The sequence below is a fragment of the Carcharodon carcharias genome, chromosome 7 (assembly GCF_017639515.1).
Source record: "Carcharodon carcharias isolate sCarCar2 chromosome 7, sCarCar2.pri, whole genome shotgun sequence".
Lineage (NCBI taxonomy): Eukaryota > Metazoa > Chordata > Chondrichthyes > Lamniformes > Lamnidae > Carcharodon > Carcharodon carcharias.
The window spans coordinates 21,069,864-21,089,300 of NC_054473.1; the positions used below are offsets into that span (position 1 = coordinate 21,069,864).

Genomic DNA, 19,437 nt, shown 5'->3' on the forward strand with positions numbered 1-19,437 from the left:
CATTCTTGTCACATTTACTGTACATAGTGATTCCAGTGGATGTACTGGTTGGCACTTTTCAAGCATTTAATATGTACGCACATTGCATTCAATCCTGTCAGCTTGAGTAGTTTTTAAATACATTTTTAGAAAATCAAAATTTCCACGAAATCAGATTAAAACCTCCCGTTTTGCACTTGACTGAAGATAAAAATAGAACATCTCTGCATAGACTGAAAAAAAAAATCAATGCTGCGACACAAAGGAGGCCAATCCAATATTTATCCATCACTATTAGACATATTTGTAGTGAGAAGCAATTGTGTAAGGAAAACTGCAATAAAGGTCTTCTCTCTGGACAACAATCTAATAATTTTTCTTTTTCTCCCTTTTACCTGGTGCTGTGATCAAATTCTTTACATCTATCCAAGATTCATGCTGTCAAGCCCTGCACCTCTCCAAATCCATTGCCACCGCTTGGTCCAAGCTGTGCGTAGTCATCTGCCAGTCCCTTTGGAAATGGATAATTGTCACTGATGCATACTAAGCAATATCAACTCCTTCCCAAATGGCACGAAAGAAACAATGGCTTGTATACCCCTATAAACTGGGCTGGATATCGCTCCAATCTACTGAAACAGATCTCTTGGAGAGAGTTAAAGAAACATTTGAAGAGACTGATGTTATCCCTACCGTGTAACACTACCAATATGCTTTCACATGCACTACAGTATCTTGAATTAATCATAAGGTGTTCCCTAATGTTAAACAGCTCAAAATGGGCTCCAGATTTAACCCAAATTTAAGTGCAAATTTGTAACCGTACTGCTGGTCATTTTGTTTTTTAAAACAGTTCAAGTGAAAACACTAAAAACAAAATTACATTCTAATGAAACCCTACTGTCAGGACACTTAAAAAAAACTGGATTTTTTTTTATTGGTGTTCTAAACAAATGTACAATTTACAGGGAAAGGTAGAAAGCTTAAACAGAAAATAACAAAAGCAGGTAGCAAATGTAGTCCTCCGCCGCCCTCTGGAGATAGACAAGTGATCAACATCAATATCGTTCATTTTGGACATTCTCATGCTCCTTGTTACTTCTTGCCTGACTTTTTGATACCTCCAGAACCTGCAGAAAGAGAGAGGACCATCTGTATAAACTCAAGTATTGGTGCAGTGCATCCTTCTTTTTGAACAATATTTCCTTTGCTCTTGCTTTCCTGAAATGCACTTGCTTCTTGCTGGGGTGCTCTTTCAAAGCAATTAATTGTCCACTAGTAGCTCACCAGTGTTATTCTTCACATGTTGAGCACAGATTTGAATGTTGGAAACTGTTCGACTATTGGGGAATTACAACTGAGCCCAATCCTACCCACACTTCCAATTAAGGTCAATTGTAGCATTGCAAACACTGCTCTTTGAGTGTAGCTAACTTTCAGGAGTGAACAATATCACTCATTGCTAACAGGGTGGCTCTTATGGCTCAATGGGTGGTGCCCCTCTGAGAAAGAAAGGCTCAAGTCTCATCGCCGGAGTAGTGGTCACAGGAGTGTTCACGACGCAGTTCAACAGATTGATAATCAGCCTGCTAATCCTTTCAACACAATCCCACTATTCCCCAAAAGGGGAAAAAGTGTGCAAAAAGAAATGAACCCAACTGCTATCAGAATTCAATTGATTAATAAATCTGGAATAAAATCTAGACTCAGTGATGATCCTGAAGCTACTGCTTTGTCGTAAAAACCGATCTGGTTCATTAATGTCCTTCTGGGAAGGTAAACCACCATCTTTATCCGGTTTGGATTATGAGATTCCAGACCAATAGCAATACGGTTGACCCCTAACTGCCTGGTGAATGGCCTAACAAGCTACTCAACTATATCAAAACCGCCACAAAAAAACTAAAGAATAAAACTGGATGGACCACCTGGCATTGACCTAGGCACAGAAAGAACAAAGGAACACCCTGCTCAGTCAACCCTGGAAAGTCCTTCTCACTAACATCTGGGGGCTTGTGCCAAAATTTGGAGAGCTGTCCCACAGCCTAGTCAACCTTACAGCCCATATCGCAGATGCCTCCAAAGCCATTCCTGGGTATGCCCCAACCCACCAGCAGGATAGGCTAACCAGAGGTGGCAGCACAGTAGTATAGAGTTGGGAGGGATTGGCCCTGAGAGCTCTCAAAGCTGACTCTGGAGCTATGAAAACTCATGGCACCAGATCAAACATGCGCAAGGAAACCTCCTGCTGATTACCCAACTACTGCTCTCCCTTAATCAATCAGTGCTCCATCATGTCGAATGCCATCTGGAAGCCCGCTTGATTGGCAGCCCTTCCACAAATATTCACTTCCTCCACCACCAACACACCGTGGCAACAGTGTATACCATTTACAAGATGTACCGCAGAAACTCACCAAGGCTCCTTAGGCAGCACCTTCCAAATCCACACCCACTACCATCTAGAAGGTCAAGGACAGCAGATATATGGGAACACCACCAGCTAGAAGTTCCCCTCAAAGCCACGCACCATCCTGACTTGGAACTATATGGTTTTCACTGTCACTGGGTCAAAATCATGGAATGCCTTCCCTAATAGCACTGTAAATGTACCTACTTCAGATGGACTGTAGTGGTTCAACAAGCCAGCTCACCACTATCTTCTCAAGGGCAATTAGGGCTGGGAAATACGTGCTGGATTTGCCAATGACTCACTCCATGAACAGAAAAAATATTTACAAGAGAAATGACTGACCTCAGCTATGCATGGGAAACGTGCCATTGGCTAGAAGCTTGTGACAAGTAACCTTTAAATCCTCTTAGGAATGAACGATCTTATGGAAGTCTAGCAGAACTTTAGGCATTCTACATTGGAAAAGACCCCCAATTGAGGGAAATGGAAGAGGAACTCTAGACAGAACAGGTAGGGCTGAGGAACAAAATTATTGTTCTAAGCAATTTTAATTACCCACTAAACATAACGCAAGAGCATGAATATTTATGGCTAAATCCTGTACTGCTGGCACAAAGAATGACAATTCTATGAAGTAAACACATCTCTGTCTAAAAGGTTCCAATTCTTTACATATGGCAGTGTTTAGAGGCCAGGAGATCAGTGTCTTGCACCCTCAATCAGAGATTGGTGCACAAGGAGAGATGAAATCAGGGTAAATAATAAATCAGGATTAATAGTTACCTTTGCATTTCTCCATCACACCAAGCCATAAATAAACCGCCCGTGTGTTTTGTGAAACCCCAATTTTCAATATCGATGTTGGATTGGACCACCAGTCAACTTGACTCCCCTCTTTCACATTCGTCAATTTCATGCAGTGCTCAGTCTATAACATGTCCATTACTAAACTACTGAAGTTGATGTTGGTTGACCACCCACAGTACCACACATGCTGTCTAACAGCATTGCAGAACTCAGTAAAAACAAAACGCTTGGGGCCAATGTGGTTGCAGACTCCTGAACAGCCACACCTGTCCATGGTCAGAAAACACAGTTCCTCCCCACTGGGCTTAACGAAAGGGTCAGATAGAGGTGTTTTCCTGACCTTTCATGTGCTGTTGATGTTACATATGATGCACTGCATATCTGCTTTCATTTATTGTGAAGTTTTCTCTAACTCATGGTAAGCAAGTTACTCACTGAGTGGCCCTTTGCCTGAAGCTTTTGCTTTCAACTCATCAAGCCTTTTCTGCTCCTCCTTCTTTTTCTGTTTGAAAGCAAGATCATCCTGCAAGGATAAAGGTAAAGGATAACTCAAGTTAGGCATTTTTTCAGCAAAAACTGGACATGCTAGACACCATGGGTTTCAGCAAAATTAACTAGTTATTTGTGCAAATGCTTACCCATGCCTTGTCTCCAGATTTTATAATGCTCACCTTGTTGGTCACCCATCTCTACAACTCTAGCTTTCCCAAATCTCCGCCACATATATTCTCTCCCACTCAGCCTCACTGACCTACAAAATGCCTCCCCACCTCCCTATGCACCCAATTTATAATCCTCCAACTTCTCTATAAATCCATGACCTTATTCTATCCTACATCACTGCAATCTTTATCAAAATCTCCTGTAAAAAGTTCTGTTTGACATTGGATTATTGTATACCTCCCTCACTTTGCCCTACCTGCTTCAGCCTCAACTGTTTGGAACTCGCCAATTACACCACTCTGCACTTGGAAAAATCTATCCTTGGTCAAGCTTTTGATCACCACTCCTGATTAATCCCTTCAATACCTCACTTCACATCTGAACCCAAGCAGCTGGTGTCAGCAGCCTATTTGACCAGTTAAGGTTGACCTTGATCATAACATCCAACATTAACACACGTCGCTGGAAAGTGAGCAGTGGAACCCTGGTGCATATTTTACTCTTCTCTAGCCTCAAGACTAATTGCAGTGCTCCTCTACTGTAGTTCCCTGGCTACAAGCTGGAAAAGGAAAAAACAACAACACTCCACAGGATAACAAATTTACTAACATCTTTCAGAGAATGTAGCTCAGCATCGTTTGCTTTCTTGGTTGTTGCTAATGCTTGGTCATGCCAATTATTGTGACTTCTGAAATGATTCCATGAAAGGTCATCTGGATTTTCTGGGTTGGAATACAGCTCTAGTAAAGTGACTGGTTGACTACATAAAATTGCCATCAATATAAGTACATGACATGAATTAGAAATAACTATTTTTGAGGAATTTAAAAAACAGGTTTTTTCAGCAGCATGCACAGACTATTTGCAAATTCCTTGTGTTGTGCTTTGAAAGAAGAAAAGCATTTAGGACATGTGAATCTTGTGTTAGAATTCCATGAGTTAGACAGTCACCCCCTCCTTGATCTAATTACATACGTTGATACAAAAATTCTCAGGTATAATCTTGGTTTGGTTTTAGTCTATTCTTCATTTGAATAAGATATACAAAATGCTGAGCTATATTCAGTGTGCTTTATTGCAAAGTCATCCTCCAGAAACAGTGCTGTGCTCTGTCCTTCCTGTGTGGTCACAGGGAATCCAGCCAAACCCTGGAGGTAAGGCAGTGAAAGATAATGCAGCAAATATCAAATAACCAATTTGAGAATTATCTAGAAAAATTCAGACTCTTCAACCTTAAAAAAGTAAATAAAGAGGGAACCTTATAGATATGCACTGGAGATCATGTAAACAGGGAGGGTAAATCCACAACATGATTTAAATTAAACCACGCCTGCAAGGGTACAAACAAATAAAAGCAAAGACAGTATTCGTGTCAAGTAGCAACCTTTTCAGGTAATGACCAATACCTGGGCAGGTACCATAAGCAGAGTAAGAGCACAGGTCAAAACCTGCGATGGTGCAAAATAAGGGAATTATGGAATATGGGGATAGTGCAGAAAGGTGGAGTTGAGGTCTCGATGCTGCTGAACGGCACAGAAGGCTCAAAGGGCCAAATGGTTCACTCCAGTTCCCATTTCTTACGTGGGCAGGTTTCAGATTTACATGGAAAGATGACAAAATGCTGCAAATGACCTTCCTTGTTTAATTGTTGTTGAAGTGGTTGTTCTTGTCCAGTAACTATATGCCTTCATTGTATCAAATTATTTCACCTAATCGGGATACAATGGGTGATAACTGATAGAAACAGATTGTGCACCGGACCGCAAGACTGCCAAAATCATTACATAATGTTGTGCTACTATTTAACTTCTGACAAATTTAGACCCAGAAACCATGCATTATATAAAATGATACACAAACCTCGTCCATTTCCTTGTTCGATTTTTTAGGCTGTTTCAATGGTTTCTTCTTACCTCCTACACACACACACGAGGAAAACAAAAATATATAACAGAAATTACAAGACAACAGCAAAGTGTCACAGGTCAGTACTGATGCTATATAAAGACAAAAGTATTGCACAGAAAACACTGAAAACTCAGGTTAGGCAAAGAATATTAGTTAATGCTTCAGATCTGTCATCAGAACTAATGCTATAAACTTGGGGGATTTAGACATTGGGGTTATTGTGGCGCACTGGGAAATGCACTCTAAGGGTCCTGTCAATTCCTTTGGCTCATGTCAGCCTCAATTCACTGGTAGTACCCTCATCTCAGTCAAAAAAAACGGGTTTAACACCCCACTCTAGAACTTGAGCGCATAATCTAGGTCGTCAGTGCAGCACTCAAGGAGTGTTGCATTGTTAGAGGTACTGTCTTTCAGATAAAGCATTAAACACCCAACTTCCCTCTTGGGTAGATAGAGAAGACACAAGGCCTACTTGAAGGGGAGCAAAGGAGTTGCCCTAACTCTGATGTCTCTCAATAAACACGCTGAAACAAGGCAACTGGTTATTTACCTCATTGCTGCCCCTGCTACACACAGACTGTTTGCCACACCTTTGTGCAACTGGTCATGTACATTACAACCAGAACTACACTTCAAATTCATTGGCTGTAAAGCACTTTGCAGATACTGAAAAATACACCATATCAGCAACTTGTGATGTATTGAGGATATGAAAAGGAATACAGTATATAAATTCAAGTTCATTCTTTGCCCTATGGATTCTGAGTTCAGCATAAGCAACCCATTAAGTCAACACAAATCTGGATTTTCAAATGTCAATTTTAATTGCAGTAGTAATTCAGAGGGGTATGGCCTCCTCAATGAGTTGACAAATGGACAAGTCACACAGAAATTAATAGGACTGAAAGTTGATAAGTCCCCTGGACTTGATGACTTACATCCCAGTGCATTGAAAGAGGTAGTGTTTTGGATTTCCAAAAAGGCATTCAATAAAGGTATCACATAAAAGATTACTGCAGAAGGTAAAGGCTCATGGTGTTAGAGGCAATATATTAGCATCGATAGAGGATTAGTTAACCAACAGGAAACAGAGGGTCAGGATAAATCATAGAGGAAGTGATGGTGTAGTGGTATTGTCTTCAGAAGCCCAGGGTAATGCTCTTGGGACCTGGGTTCAAATCCTGCTACAGCAGATGGTGGAATCTAAATTCAATAAAAATCTGGAATTAAAAGTCTAATGATGACCATGGCTGTTGTAAAAAAAAACCCATCTGGTTCACTAATATCCTTTAGGGAAGGAAATATGTCATCCTTAACTGGTCTGGCTTACACATGACTCCAGGCCAACAGCAATGCGGTTGACTCTTAAATGGCCTAGCAAGCCACTCAGTTATAACAAACTGCAACAAAGTCACAAAAAAGGAATGAAACTGGACGGAGCACCCGGCATCGACCTAGGCACCAGAAATGACAACAGCAAACCCAGCCCTGATGAACTTGCAAAGTCCTCCTTACTAACATCTGAGGGCTATTGCCAAAATACTCTCAGAATCATATCTTACACATAATGTCCCAGACACCACCATCACCATCCCTGGGTATGTCTCGTCCCACCAGGACAGACCCAGCAGAGGTGGCAGCACTGTGGCATACAGTCAGGAGGGAGTAGCCCTGGGAGTCCTCAACATTGACTCTGGACCCCATGAGGTCTCATGGCATCAGGTCAAACATGGACAAGGAAACCTCCTGCAGATTACCATGTACTGCCTCCCTCAGCTGATGAATCAGTGCTCCTCCATGTTGTACACCACTTGGAGGAAGCATTGAGGGTGGCAAGGGTGCAGAATGTAATCTGGGTGGGGGACTTCAACGTCCATCACCAAGGGTGGCTAGGTAGCGCCACTACTGACTGAGCTAGCTGAGTCCTAAAGGACATAGCTGGTAGACTGGGTCTGCGGCAGGTGGTTAGGGAACCAACAAAAGGGAAAACCATACTTGACCTCATCCTCACCAACCTGCCTGCCGCAAGTGCATCTGTCCACGACAGTATTGGCAGGAGTGACCACCGCACAGTCATTGTGCAGATGAAGTCCCACCTTCAGTGAGGATACCCTCCATCATGTTGTGTGGCACTACCACAGTGCTAAATGGGATAGATTTCGAACAGATCTAGCATCTCAACGCTGGGCATCCATGAGGTGCTGTGGGCCATCAGCAGCAGCAGAACTGTACTCGAACACAATCTGTAATCTCATGGCCTGGCATATCCCCACTCTGCCACTGTCATCACGCCAGGGCATGCCAGGAGCACCAGGCATACCTAAAAATGGGGTGTGAAGCTATAACAGGACTACCGTGTTCCAAACAGCATGAGCAGCAAACGATAGACAGAGATGGATCAGATCTAAGGTCTGCAGTCCTGCCACATCCAGTTGTGAACAGTGGTGGAAAATTAAACTCAGTGAGGGAGGCAGCTCCAATTAATCCCATCCTCAATGATGGAGGGGCCCAGCAAATCAGTGCAAAAGATAAGGCTGAAGCATTTGCTACAATCTTCAGCCATAAGTGCCGAGTGGATGATCCATCTCGGTCTCCTCTGGAGGTCCCCAGCATCACAGGTGCCAGTCTTCAGCCAATTCGATTCACGTGATGTGATATCAAATAACGGCTAAAGGGATTGGATACTGAAAAGGCTATGGGCCCCGACACTATTCCGGCAATAGTACTTAAGACTTGTGCTCCAGAACTTGCCGCGCCCCTAGCCAAGCTTTCCAGTACAGCTACAACACCGGCATCTACCCAGCTATGTGGAAAATTGCCCAGGTATGTCCTGTACACAAAAAGCAGGACAAATCCAAACCGGTGAATTACTGCCCCATCAGCCTACTCTCCATTATCAGTAAAGTAATGGAAAGGGTCATCAACAGTGCTTTCAAGTGGCACTTGCTTAGCAATAACTTACTCAGGGGCCCAGTTTGGGTTCCACCACAGCCACTTAGCTCCTGACCTCATTACAGCCTTGGGTCAAACATGGGCAAAAGAGCTGAACTCCCGAGATGAGGTCAGAGCGACTGCCCTTAACATCAAGGCAGCATTTGACAGTGTGTAACATCAAGGAGCCCTAGCAAAACTGCAGTCAATGGGAATCGGGGGAAAACTCTCCACTCATTGGAGTCATACCTAGCACAAAGGAAGATGGTTGTGGTTGTTGGAGGTCAGTCACCTCAGCTCCAGGACATCACCGCAGGAGTTCATCAAGGTAGTGTCCTCAGCCCAACCATCTTCAGCTGCTTCAAAGACATTCCTTCTAACATAAGGTCAGAAGTGGGGATGTTTGCTGATGATTGCACAATTTGCGACTCCTTAGACATTGAAGCAGTCCATGTCCAAATGCAGCAAGACCTGGACAATATGCAGGGTTGGGCTGACAAGTGGCAAGTAACAGTCGCGCCACACAAGTGTCAGGTAATGACCTTCTTCAACAGGAGAGAATCCAACCATCGCCCCTTGACGTTCAATGGTATTACCATTGCTGAATCCCTCACTATCAACATCCTGGGGGTTACCATTGACCGGAAACTGAACTGGCCACATAAATACTGTGGCTACAAGAGCCAGTCAGAAGCTAGGAATCATGCCACAAGTAACCCACTTCCTGGCTCCCCAAAGCCTGTTCATCATCTACAAGGCACAAGTCAGGAGTATAATGGAGTATTCACTACTTGCCTGGACGAGTGCAGCTCCCACAACACTAAGAACTTCGACACTGTCCAGGACAAAGCAGCCCGCTTGATTGGTACCACATCCACAAACATTCACTCCCTCTACCACCAAGGCACAGTAGCAGCAGTGTGTTCCATCAATAAGATGCACTGCCGAAATTCACCAAGACTCCTTAGACAGCACCTTCCAAACCCACCACCATCTAGAAGGAAAAGGGCCACAGATATTTGGGAACACCACCCACCCAGAAGTTCCCCTCCAAGTCACTCACCACCCTGACTTGGAAATATATCGCCGTTCCTTCACGGTCACTGGGTCAAAATCCTGGAACTCCCTTCCTAAAAGCACTGTGGCTGTACCTACACCACATGGACTGCAGCAGTTCAAGAAGGCTGCTCACCACCACCTTCTCAAGGGCAAATAGGGATGGGCAATAAATGCTGGCCCAGCCAGAGAAGCCCACATCCCATGAATGAATAAAAACAAAGAAATAAATACATTCTCAGATTGGCAAACTATTTGGTGGAGTGCCATGAAGATCAGTGCTGGAGCCTCAACTATTTACGATCTCAAATAATGACTTGGATTAAGCATCACTCTATATTGTAGCCAGATTTACTGATGATACAAAGGTGGGTTGGAAAGCAAGTTGCAAGGAAGATACAAACACCATACAAAGGAATATAGACAGGTTAAGTGAGTGAGGAAAAAAACCTGGCAAACGGAGTAACATGTGATGTCCAATTTGACAGGAAGGCTAGAAAAGCAATTATCATTTCAATGGAAACTCTGCAGGAGAGAGATCTGGATGTCCTTGGACATGAGTCACAAAATGTTAGCACACAGTTACAACAAAGAATTAGGAAGGCAAGTAGAATGTTGGCCTTTATTGTAAGGGGAATGAAGTATAAAAGTAGAGAAGTGTTGCTACAGCTGTACAATGCATTGGTGAAACCACACCTCCAGCACTGTGCCCAGTTTTGGTGTTCTTACTTAAGGAGGGATATACCTGCATTGGAAGCAGCTCAGAGAAGGTTCACTGGACTGATTCTTGGGATGACAGGGTTGTCTTATAAGGAAAGCTTGAGCAGGTTGGGCCCATGCTGTTTGGAGTTTAGAAGAACAAAGGTGATTTTGCTGAAAAATATGAGATCCTGAGGGGGATTGACAGGGTAGATATTGATATGATGTGGCATAATGGCAGGGTGGTCAACAGTGAGGTTGAGTATCTTGGGCTACAGGAAGATATAGATGGGATGGTCAAATGGGTAGATAAGTAGCAGATGGAATTTAATCCTGAAAAGTGTGAGGTGATATACTTTGGAAGGAGTAATTTGACAAGTATTCAATGAATGGCATGACACTAGGAAGTTCTGAGGAACAAAGGGACCTTGGCGCATGTGTCCATAGATCTCTGAAGGCGGAGGGGCATGCTAGTGGGGTGGTGAAAAAGGCATATGGGACACTTGCCTTTATCAATCGAGGCATAGATTACAAAAGTAGGGAGGTCATGTTGGAGTTGTATAGGATCTTGGTGAGGCCACAGCTGGGGTACTGTGTGCAGTTCTGATTGCCACATTATAGGAAGGATGAGACTGCATTGGAGGGGGTGCAGAGGAGATTCACCAGGATGTGGCCTGAGATGAAACATTTAAATTATGAAGAGAGGTTGGATAGTCTTGGGTTGTTTTTGTTGGAGCAGAGAAGACTGAGGGGCGACCTAATCAAGGTGTACAAGATTATGAGGGACATGGACAGGATGGATAGGGAGCAACTATTCTCCTTAGTTGAAGGGTCATTCACGACAGGACATAAGTTCAAGGTGAGGGGCAGGAGGTGGGGGAAGAGACAGAGAGAGAGAGAAAAAGAGATGAGGGGGAAAACCTTTTTACCCAGTAGAGATGGTCTAGAATGCGCTGCCTGGGAAGGGTGGAGGAGGCAGGTAGCCTCACATCCTTTAATAAGTACCTGGATGAGCACTTGGCATGTCATAACATACAAGGCTATGGGCCAAGTGCTGGTAAATGGGATAAGGTAGGTAGGTCAGGTGTTTCTCATGTGTCGATGCAGACTCGATGGGCCAAAGGGCGTCTTCTGCACTGTGAGATTCTGTGATAATCTAGAACAGGGGCACAGTTTAAAAATAAGGTTTCCCATTTAAGACAGAGACAAGGAAGAAGTTGTTCTCGAGGATCATCAGTTTGTGGAATTCTCTTCCCTAGAGTGCAGTGCAGACTGGGTCATTTTATAGGGTCCAGGCTGAGTTAGACAGATTCTTGATTGACAAGGGAGTCAAGAGTTATTGGGGGCAGGCAGGAGAGTGGAGTGAGGACTACAATCAGATCAACCATGATCTAATTGAATGGCAGAGCAGGCTTAATGGGCCAAAAGGCCTACTCCTGCTCCTATTTCTTATGATCTTATGACCTGTAGAGTGAGATAGTGCCTTAGGCCAGCATCTGAATCCATAACCAGGACAGCAGCACAATTGCCCTCAGGCACTCTAAAGCAAAATTATACCAAATATTTAAACACAAAGAACCCCCCAGCCCACATTCAACCCTGAAATATGTCTTTGTTCAGGCCCCCAAAAACCTCTGGCACCATAAAGCTGGGAGGTTGGGCATGTGTACGACAGATAGCTAAAAGCAGAGCGATGGGTTTTGGGGTGGAGGTTGGTGGAGACGGGATTGAACGGGCAGCTCCCAGAGAGAAGCACAAAGAGAGGGGGAGGGGGCTCCATGTGAGTCTCTGTCCCCGCCCTGGTGCAGTGGGTGGGGAGAGGGAGAGGGGGCTCCATGTGAGTCTCTGTCCCCGCCCTGGTGCAGTGGGTGGGGAGAGGGAGAGGGGGAGAGGGAGAGGGGGAGGGGGCTCCATGTGAGTCTCTGTCCCCGCCCTGGTGCAGTGGGTGGGGAGAGGGAGAGGGGGAGAGGGGGAGGGGGCTCCATGTGAGTCTCTGTCCCCGCCCTGGTGCAGTGGGTGGGGAGAGGGAGAGGGGGAGAGGGGGAGGGGGCTCCATGTGAGTCTCTGTCCCCGCCCTGGTGCAGTGGGGAAGAGGGTTGAATGGGCTGGAGAGAAGCACAGGGAGGGGGGAGAGGGATTGGGGAGGGGGGGCGGGGAAGAGGAGAGGGAAGGGGCTCCATGGGAGTCTCTGTCCCCGCCCTGGTGCAGGGGGGAAGAGCAGACATCGCCCGGTTGGTGGGGTGGGGGGGGGGGGGAATGGAAACGTTTTCTCCCAATTCCATTCCTTTTGTTTCCTCGCTCTCAAGCCCGGCCACTTCATTCAGCGCCACCCGCTCCTCACCTTCCCGGCCGGACATCTTCTCTCAGCCTCTCTCCCCTCAGCGCCGCCGCCGCCGCCTTTCTGTTCAGCAGGACCCCGGAAGTAGGCGCCCCCCGCTCGCGCCTGACTCAGCCACTGCGCCCGCGTAACTCGCGCGGCGCCACCTACTGGCGCCTGCCCGCTGCTGCAGCTCTTGCTGCCCCCTCCCCCTTTCACAATTTAACAAATATGGGCTTTAGTAAAATGCTGGAAATCTGAAATGAAACAGAAAATGCTGGAAACATGCAGCAGCTCCGGCAGCATCTGTGGAGAGGTCTCCCTTTTCCTCAGTGCCCATCTTTTGTGAAACTGCGGGTTGAATTTAATGCCCTCCCCCAAGGCGTGTTGGGTGGCAGGGGAGGCATTTAATCGGGCAGGAGGGCTTGGTAAGTTGGGAACCCGCCGCCCTCCCACGAACATCCCAATTAAATCCAAAACATGCCCACTTAAGGGTCTCACCTGCCACCAGGTGGTATTCACCCAGCGGTGAGCAGGGGTTCACCACGTGTTAAGCCAAACATGAAACCTTGTCGGGGTTGCTTGCAGGCTTTTGGAAGGCAGAGGGGTGTGGTTGGTTGTATCTTGTTCAGGGTTCAGGGTTAGGCCCACTGTGAACCACACCCTGTCCTCGCTGCCGACACCTCTCTTACCCTCCCCCTGAGCCCGACACTGCAACCTTCATCCCGCCATCACTCACCTGTGATCTGGGTCTCTCAGTGATCCTGGGCCTCAGGTGAGTGCATTGCCAGCAGCAGCCACCGTCTACCTCATGCTTGTGGTTGTCTGCCCTCATACCTCCTCATGGATAGATAGTTGATTTATTAAAAAATCATCATGGCAGCAGGTGCTGAATTGTGATGACAATACAACTAAAACAAGTAATCAAGTGGCTTGGTGTCAAATTTTGTCTGATGACAAAATGTGTGAAGTATCTTGGAATGTTCTAAACGTTAAATGCACTATAAAAATGCAAGGTGTTGTTATCTTGAAACTCCTGATTTAATTGATGGAAACTGAGCCATTTAAGTGATTTCAGTGGTCTAATCAATGAGTTTTGGATGGTTAGCAATATAATAAGCAATATAATAGTGGATTGAATTACAGACAGGGTTCGAATTGATGTCAAACAAATTATAAAAAGAAAGATAAGGGCATTATATTGGGTGACAAGATGTAATGCAAATGTGGAGCTCAGATAGATAAGCTAAATGCAGAATAATAGATATCTGGGACTGAATTGCAGAATTACCAGTAATCTGGAATATTGAATGATTGCAATCAATGTCTTGACGCAACTAAAGAAAAATATTTGACTGAGATCTCCACTAATATGTTGTCCGCGTATTATGGTTTAATATTCATAATTATTTTCAAATGTAGAACAGCGCAGCATTGTAACAGTTACAGGTATGGTCTGATTCTGAATTCACTAAGAAGAAAGTGGTTGTGTACAATGGTAATCATTTTCACAACAGGCCTTCAATTGGGAGGAGTTTGCATGTACTATAACCTACAATATCCTCCAGAGCTTTTACAATAATGCCACTGAACAGCTAGGTAATGGATGTATGTATTCACTAAGAAAACAAGCTAGTTATTAATAAATCCAACAAGGAATTCAGGAGAAGCTTTTTATTCAGAGAGTGCTTAGAATGCGGAACTTGCTACCTGTAGTTGAGACAAATAGCATTGATCCATTTTAAGGAGCAGCTGGATAACCACATGAGGATGAAATTAATAAGAGGTTATGCTGATATGATTAGATGAAGAAGGATGGGAAGAGGGTCATGTGGAGCATACATATTGACATGAACCAGTTGGACTGCATGGCCTCTTTCTGTGCTCTACATTCTATATAATAATGTGCAGGACCCTGAAAAATCACTGTGCACAAAAGCTTGAGAAACATCAGGAATGAAGTGTCAAATAATGATAGAAAATTCCAAGAAAGGATCAAAATTCAAGCCTCAGGGCCAAAGGGAGGAGAGCTCTTCAAAGGACAAAATTTATTAGATGGATTTCCCAACAGGACAGAAACAATTTTATGAACAAGTGTAATTTTTCCTGCGATTTATTTAAGATATGTGTTTATTGTGCTGTTAATATTATTTTAGTTGTATATGGCTAAGAAAATATTATAGTCATACAAGAAAATCCAAAAACATTGAGGAACCCTGTTGTTTGGGTTTCTGATAGCGCTGCTTCATGATTTGTACCATGGAAAATAAATCAACTATTTTATTTTAATTCGGGGGAGTGAGGTTACTGGATCCTGATGGATAGTTTTTTAAGTGATACAATGAGCCATTTCATCTGTTTTGAGGGGTTGCTGGTTCCTGAATGGTGGGTGTAGCTTTTTTTTACCTGTCCAGCATTGATAGAATATTTATATGTCAGCATGATCATCTTAGCTAATATTGGTTAAGAGGATCAATTAAAATTTTGAAAGCCCATGCACCTCATGCCCTATAGACACAAGTTAGACGCAAGACTTAAATGTATGAATACATGTGTTCCACACAGTAATTTCTCTTCATGGTACAGCTCTAAGAGAAGGATAGAACCACGCAGTGCTCTTTGAAGGCTTGTAAAAATTATGGTAGTTGTGGTGGTTTCTTTATTCATAAGGAAAAGTTCATTTGAATCCATCAGACCTAGGGGTGGTGCTGTTGTTCTATCCCTTCTGTTCATCCAGTGCTTCGGAAGGACAGTGTAAAATGGTCACAAACCATCTAGTGGTTATGCCTGCAATGCACAGCTGCACAATAAAGAACACTCCAGTTACCGTATTTATTTTTTATTTCCTTTCCTACCTGCGGTCCAATTTTCCCTCTTGGTCTTCTGAAGGTGCTGGAGTTCAGTTTCGTTAGCACCAGCTGCCACCTAGTACTTTACTTAATCGTTTATTCTTCTCTTGTGGTAAGAATTAAATCATCCAAAAGTGGTTTGACCATGATTGATATCACAGCTTTGTCCAAACCATTAACCTTTGTGGGAAAAACAGACTGGCATAGACTACATGCTATGTAAATTAAGTGAATTCCTTCAATGAAGAAATGTATTTTGCAGTTTGAATCATTGGGCTGAATTTTCCAATGGGCGTCAGGACCCTAATGTCGGGACCATATGGGGGCCCCGAGCCCGCGCATGTCATCAGGACTTCTGCTGGTGCAACCTTAGGAGAGATGGCCTCTTGATTGTGTTCCTGAGGCAGGAGGCCTGATCCAAGGGCTCACAGCACGGGCCAGCCTGCAGCTCTACTGGGAAGAGGTGGGCGCTACTGAGGCAGCAAGGCAATCGTGAGGGCACCTCAACATGGAGACACTCTTGGATGACTTCTGAAAACTTGAGAATGAAGAGACCCACAGCTAGTAGGGTCATCAGTGTGGAGAAAGAGTCCTTACAAGCCTGTACTACTTCAAACCAGACTGCAACTCTTAAAGTGGGAGTGCATTCTAGCTGCAGCAGGGGCTGAAACCACTTGAAGAAGAGTGTTAAGAATAGAAAAAGCAATAGAAATTGTGCGACAGGTTAGAGAATATGTACCATGGTTCTCTGATGCCGCACTGACAATGATTCCACTCTTTGTGTAGGAGGAAAGAGGTTGACTTCCCTCAGAGGGCCTGGTGGCCCTTCAGACAAGTACTGAGAGCTGGATGCAGCAACAGAATAATTGGTATTCTTCACACAGCATATCCTACAAACTGCACCATCAGCCTCATACACTGTTCCATTCGTCACATCCTGTTCACACGTTTACCCGTTTACCAGCAATCTATATCAACCATGACTCATGCTTAACATTCATAACTTCACCTCATCCACACACACTTAACACTGCTGGAAGCTGATCATTTACATCTCACAATTTGCACACCCACCAGTTATTCATCTGTGGCAAGCACATCAGCCAAACACATCGCACCGCACACTTTTTTGTGGGACAAGATGACCCATAATAGATGGCAGAAGCAACAAACTGGATGGGGGGGTGGTGGGGGGCAGGTACTGCTGCATGTGCTGAACCCCATGGAGGAGATGGTGCTGTGGGTGAATCGAGCGACCATCGCTTAGGCCGTGACCAGTAATGGAGCTGAAGCCACCGACAGTGATGGCCTGTTCCTGCCTAAAGCACTTTCTCAAATTCTACTCCATCCTCTTCCTGAAATCTGTTAAGATATATAAACTGCAAATGCTGTAACCATGCACCTCTTGCTTCCACCCCTTCCCTCACCCCAACCCTGCCCTTGTGCACTGATGCTTTCAGATACCCAAAGACTGTCACCTGTCCAGCCAGTGACGCCTGAGGCTGAAGGCCTCGAGGGAGAGTAGACTGAAGAGAAAGAAACACCATCACTGGAGTTGAAACTCGCAGCCACCAGCTCAGATACTCACACCGAATAAACATTAGAGGGCAGCAGAAAAGCAGGATCTTCATGTGGTGAGTCACTGAGCACAAATGGGTTGCAGCCAGGCTAGGAAACAAAATCATGTGTACCAGATCCCTGGAGTAAAATTGCAAATGAATTCTGCTACAGAGACCTCAGATGAGGATGGTGTATGGGAAAAGGCTGATGCACATGCACACAGAAATGCTTGGTGCATTGGCAGGCCTGCCAGAGAGTTTGTTGTCACTGTTAAGGACCACGAAGGAGTCTGGCTTCAACCTCGCGCAGGGCTTATGTGGAGCTTGGAGTCCAGTTTGGAGGTGGTGGCCAACTCCATGAGAACACTTGATGCAGTAATGACACATCTGATGACTGATATCTCTGCTTCCAATGCAGTTCAAGCAGATGTGGAACCTCAGACTGAGATCTTGACGTGGCTGCCATGCAAGCCTAGCTTGTTGCCATGCAGCTCAGGCTGTTGGAATCATGGATATTAATGCTCAAAGGGGCTTTCAGCGTCTCACAGCAGTCCAGCAGTCTGTATGTTCCAGCAGATTATTGGGATTATTGAGGGAGTGGCAGTGGCACAGTGGAGGCTGAATCTGCTGTCCTTTCTCAGGATGCCAGCATGGCCACTCGGCTAGTGCCTTTGCTGTTGCCTGTCAGTCAGCCAGCCTCGACTGTTGCTGCCCAGCCGAGGTGGTGCAGTATAAGCCAGGCCTTCAGGGGCATCTTACAAGGCTACCTGCAGTCGTCATACCCACTGGTCTAGCACTTTGCAAAAGCACTAGGCAGATAAAGGCCCATGCAAGACAGGCACTAAGGGAATGCATAAGGATGATTAGTTGACTACTGTATGGAGTATTGGATGTGTTGTTGGATAATGTTGGTATGGAATGGTTAATTTATGGTAGCTTTGGATTATGTCTGAGAGGACACCGTGACGGTTCATAATAGAGGAATGGAAAGGTGTGGGGCTGTTGAACAATGGGAATCTGGGGTTTCATTCAGGGGAATGGGAGTTTAATAATGTGCTCACAGACAGCCCATTTGGAACGTGGATGTGCTGGCTGTCTCCTTCTCTTCCTCCTCAGGAGGTGGTCACTGAACCCATGGTGGCAAGGGTTGTGCGCTCATAATGGTCAGGTTGTGAAGGATGTTACAGACTCGGGACACTCATTCCTACAAGTACTGGAGGATTCTTCCAGAGCGGTCCAGACAGTTGAACTGTTACTTCAGCAACCCGACAGTCTGCTCGATGACATTCCTTGTGGCAGCATGGCTCTTATTATATGAGTGACGGCCATCTGTGGTTGGGTGACTGATGGGAGTCATCAGGCAAGTGTAGCATGGATAGCTCTTCTCACTGAACAGCTACTCTTTGATTTGAAGTGGTGGCTGAAAGATTGCTGGGGCAGCAGGTTGGTGTATGACTTCTGCTACGATAGCAGACAATCACCAGCGTGATGTGCAGGGTGTGGTTACACACCAAATGCACGTTGACTGAATGGTACCCTTTGTGTGCTTTTCAGGTGTGGTACCCACAAAGCCACATGTGTGCAGTCGATAGCATCTGCATCATGGAGAAGCCCACTCCTGGCAAAGTTACAGGCATGCTCCGACAATGAGTACGCTCTTTTGCTGTACAGAGGCTCTCATATCTTCCAGATGCAGCGACGAATTATGAACTAGGAGATATTTGCTTTATCACCTGTGCCAAACAGGAAGGATCCACTCACAAAAAATTCAAAGGTCAACAACCTGAAAGATTAACTCTGTTTCTCTCTCCACAGATTCTGCCAGACCTGCTGAGAATTTCCAGAAACCTCTATTTTTATTTCATATTTCTGGCACCCACAGTATTCTGCTTTCCTGGAAAATATTTCCTGCTGCAAACATAACCTGACAGCTCAGTAATGTTCCATCAGTTAATATACAGTTAATCTCACTACAGTGAATATCTGACAAGGGAACACTGCTACCACATTCATCCCACAATGTAAGGAGTCACGTTGTAATTTGGAACCTAGTAATCCTTGATGTTCCTGGTGAAAAATGATAAGGATATGGACACCTACGGCCGGATTTTCATCTTGAAGGCGGGAATTGGAAGTTGGAGGATTTCCCGACATTGCAATTCCTCCTCCTCAACAGCAGACTCGCCCACTCTATTTTCAAGACAGGAGTCAGGGATGGGCTGAACCTGGTCCACCACCTTCCATAGCAGGTCTGAG

The 19,437-nt window shown here is 45.0% G+C and overlaps 1 protein-coding gene across 1 annotated transcript; it reads right to left on the reverse strand.

Moving 5' to 3' along the window:
- Positions 1-897: 897 nt before the first annotated feature.
- tma7 (translation machinery associated 7 homolog) lies at positions 898-12,936 on the reverse strand. Its single transcript, XM_041192617.1, has 4 exons — positions 12,798-12,936; positions 5,723-5,778; positions 3,635-3,722; positions 898-1,109 (listed from the first exon to the last, which is right to left on the reverse strand). Exons 1-4 carry the CDS (start codon positions 12,811-12,813, stop codon positions 1,075-1,077), a joined length of 195 nt encoding a protein of 64 aa, XP_041048551.1. The 5' UTR covers positions 12,814-12,936; the 3' UTR covers positions 898-1,074.
- Positions 12,937-19,437: the final 6,501 nt, after the last annotated feature.

What these genes read in the sequence shown, in the direction of transcription:
- tma7 (XM_041192617.1), bottom strand. An exon ending in CGAACAAGGAAATGGACGAG is followed by an intron (nt 3,723 to 5,722) that starts GTTTGTGTATCA and finishes TTATCCTTGCAG; the next exon opens with GATGATCTTGCTTTCAAACA. An exon ending in TTCAGGCAAAGGGCCACTCA is followed by an intron (nt 1,110 to 3,634) that starts GTGAGTAACTTG and finishes CTCTTTCTGCAG; the next exon opens with GTTCTGGAGGTATCAAAAAG.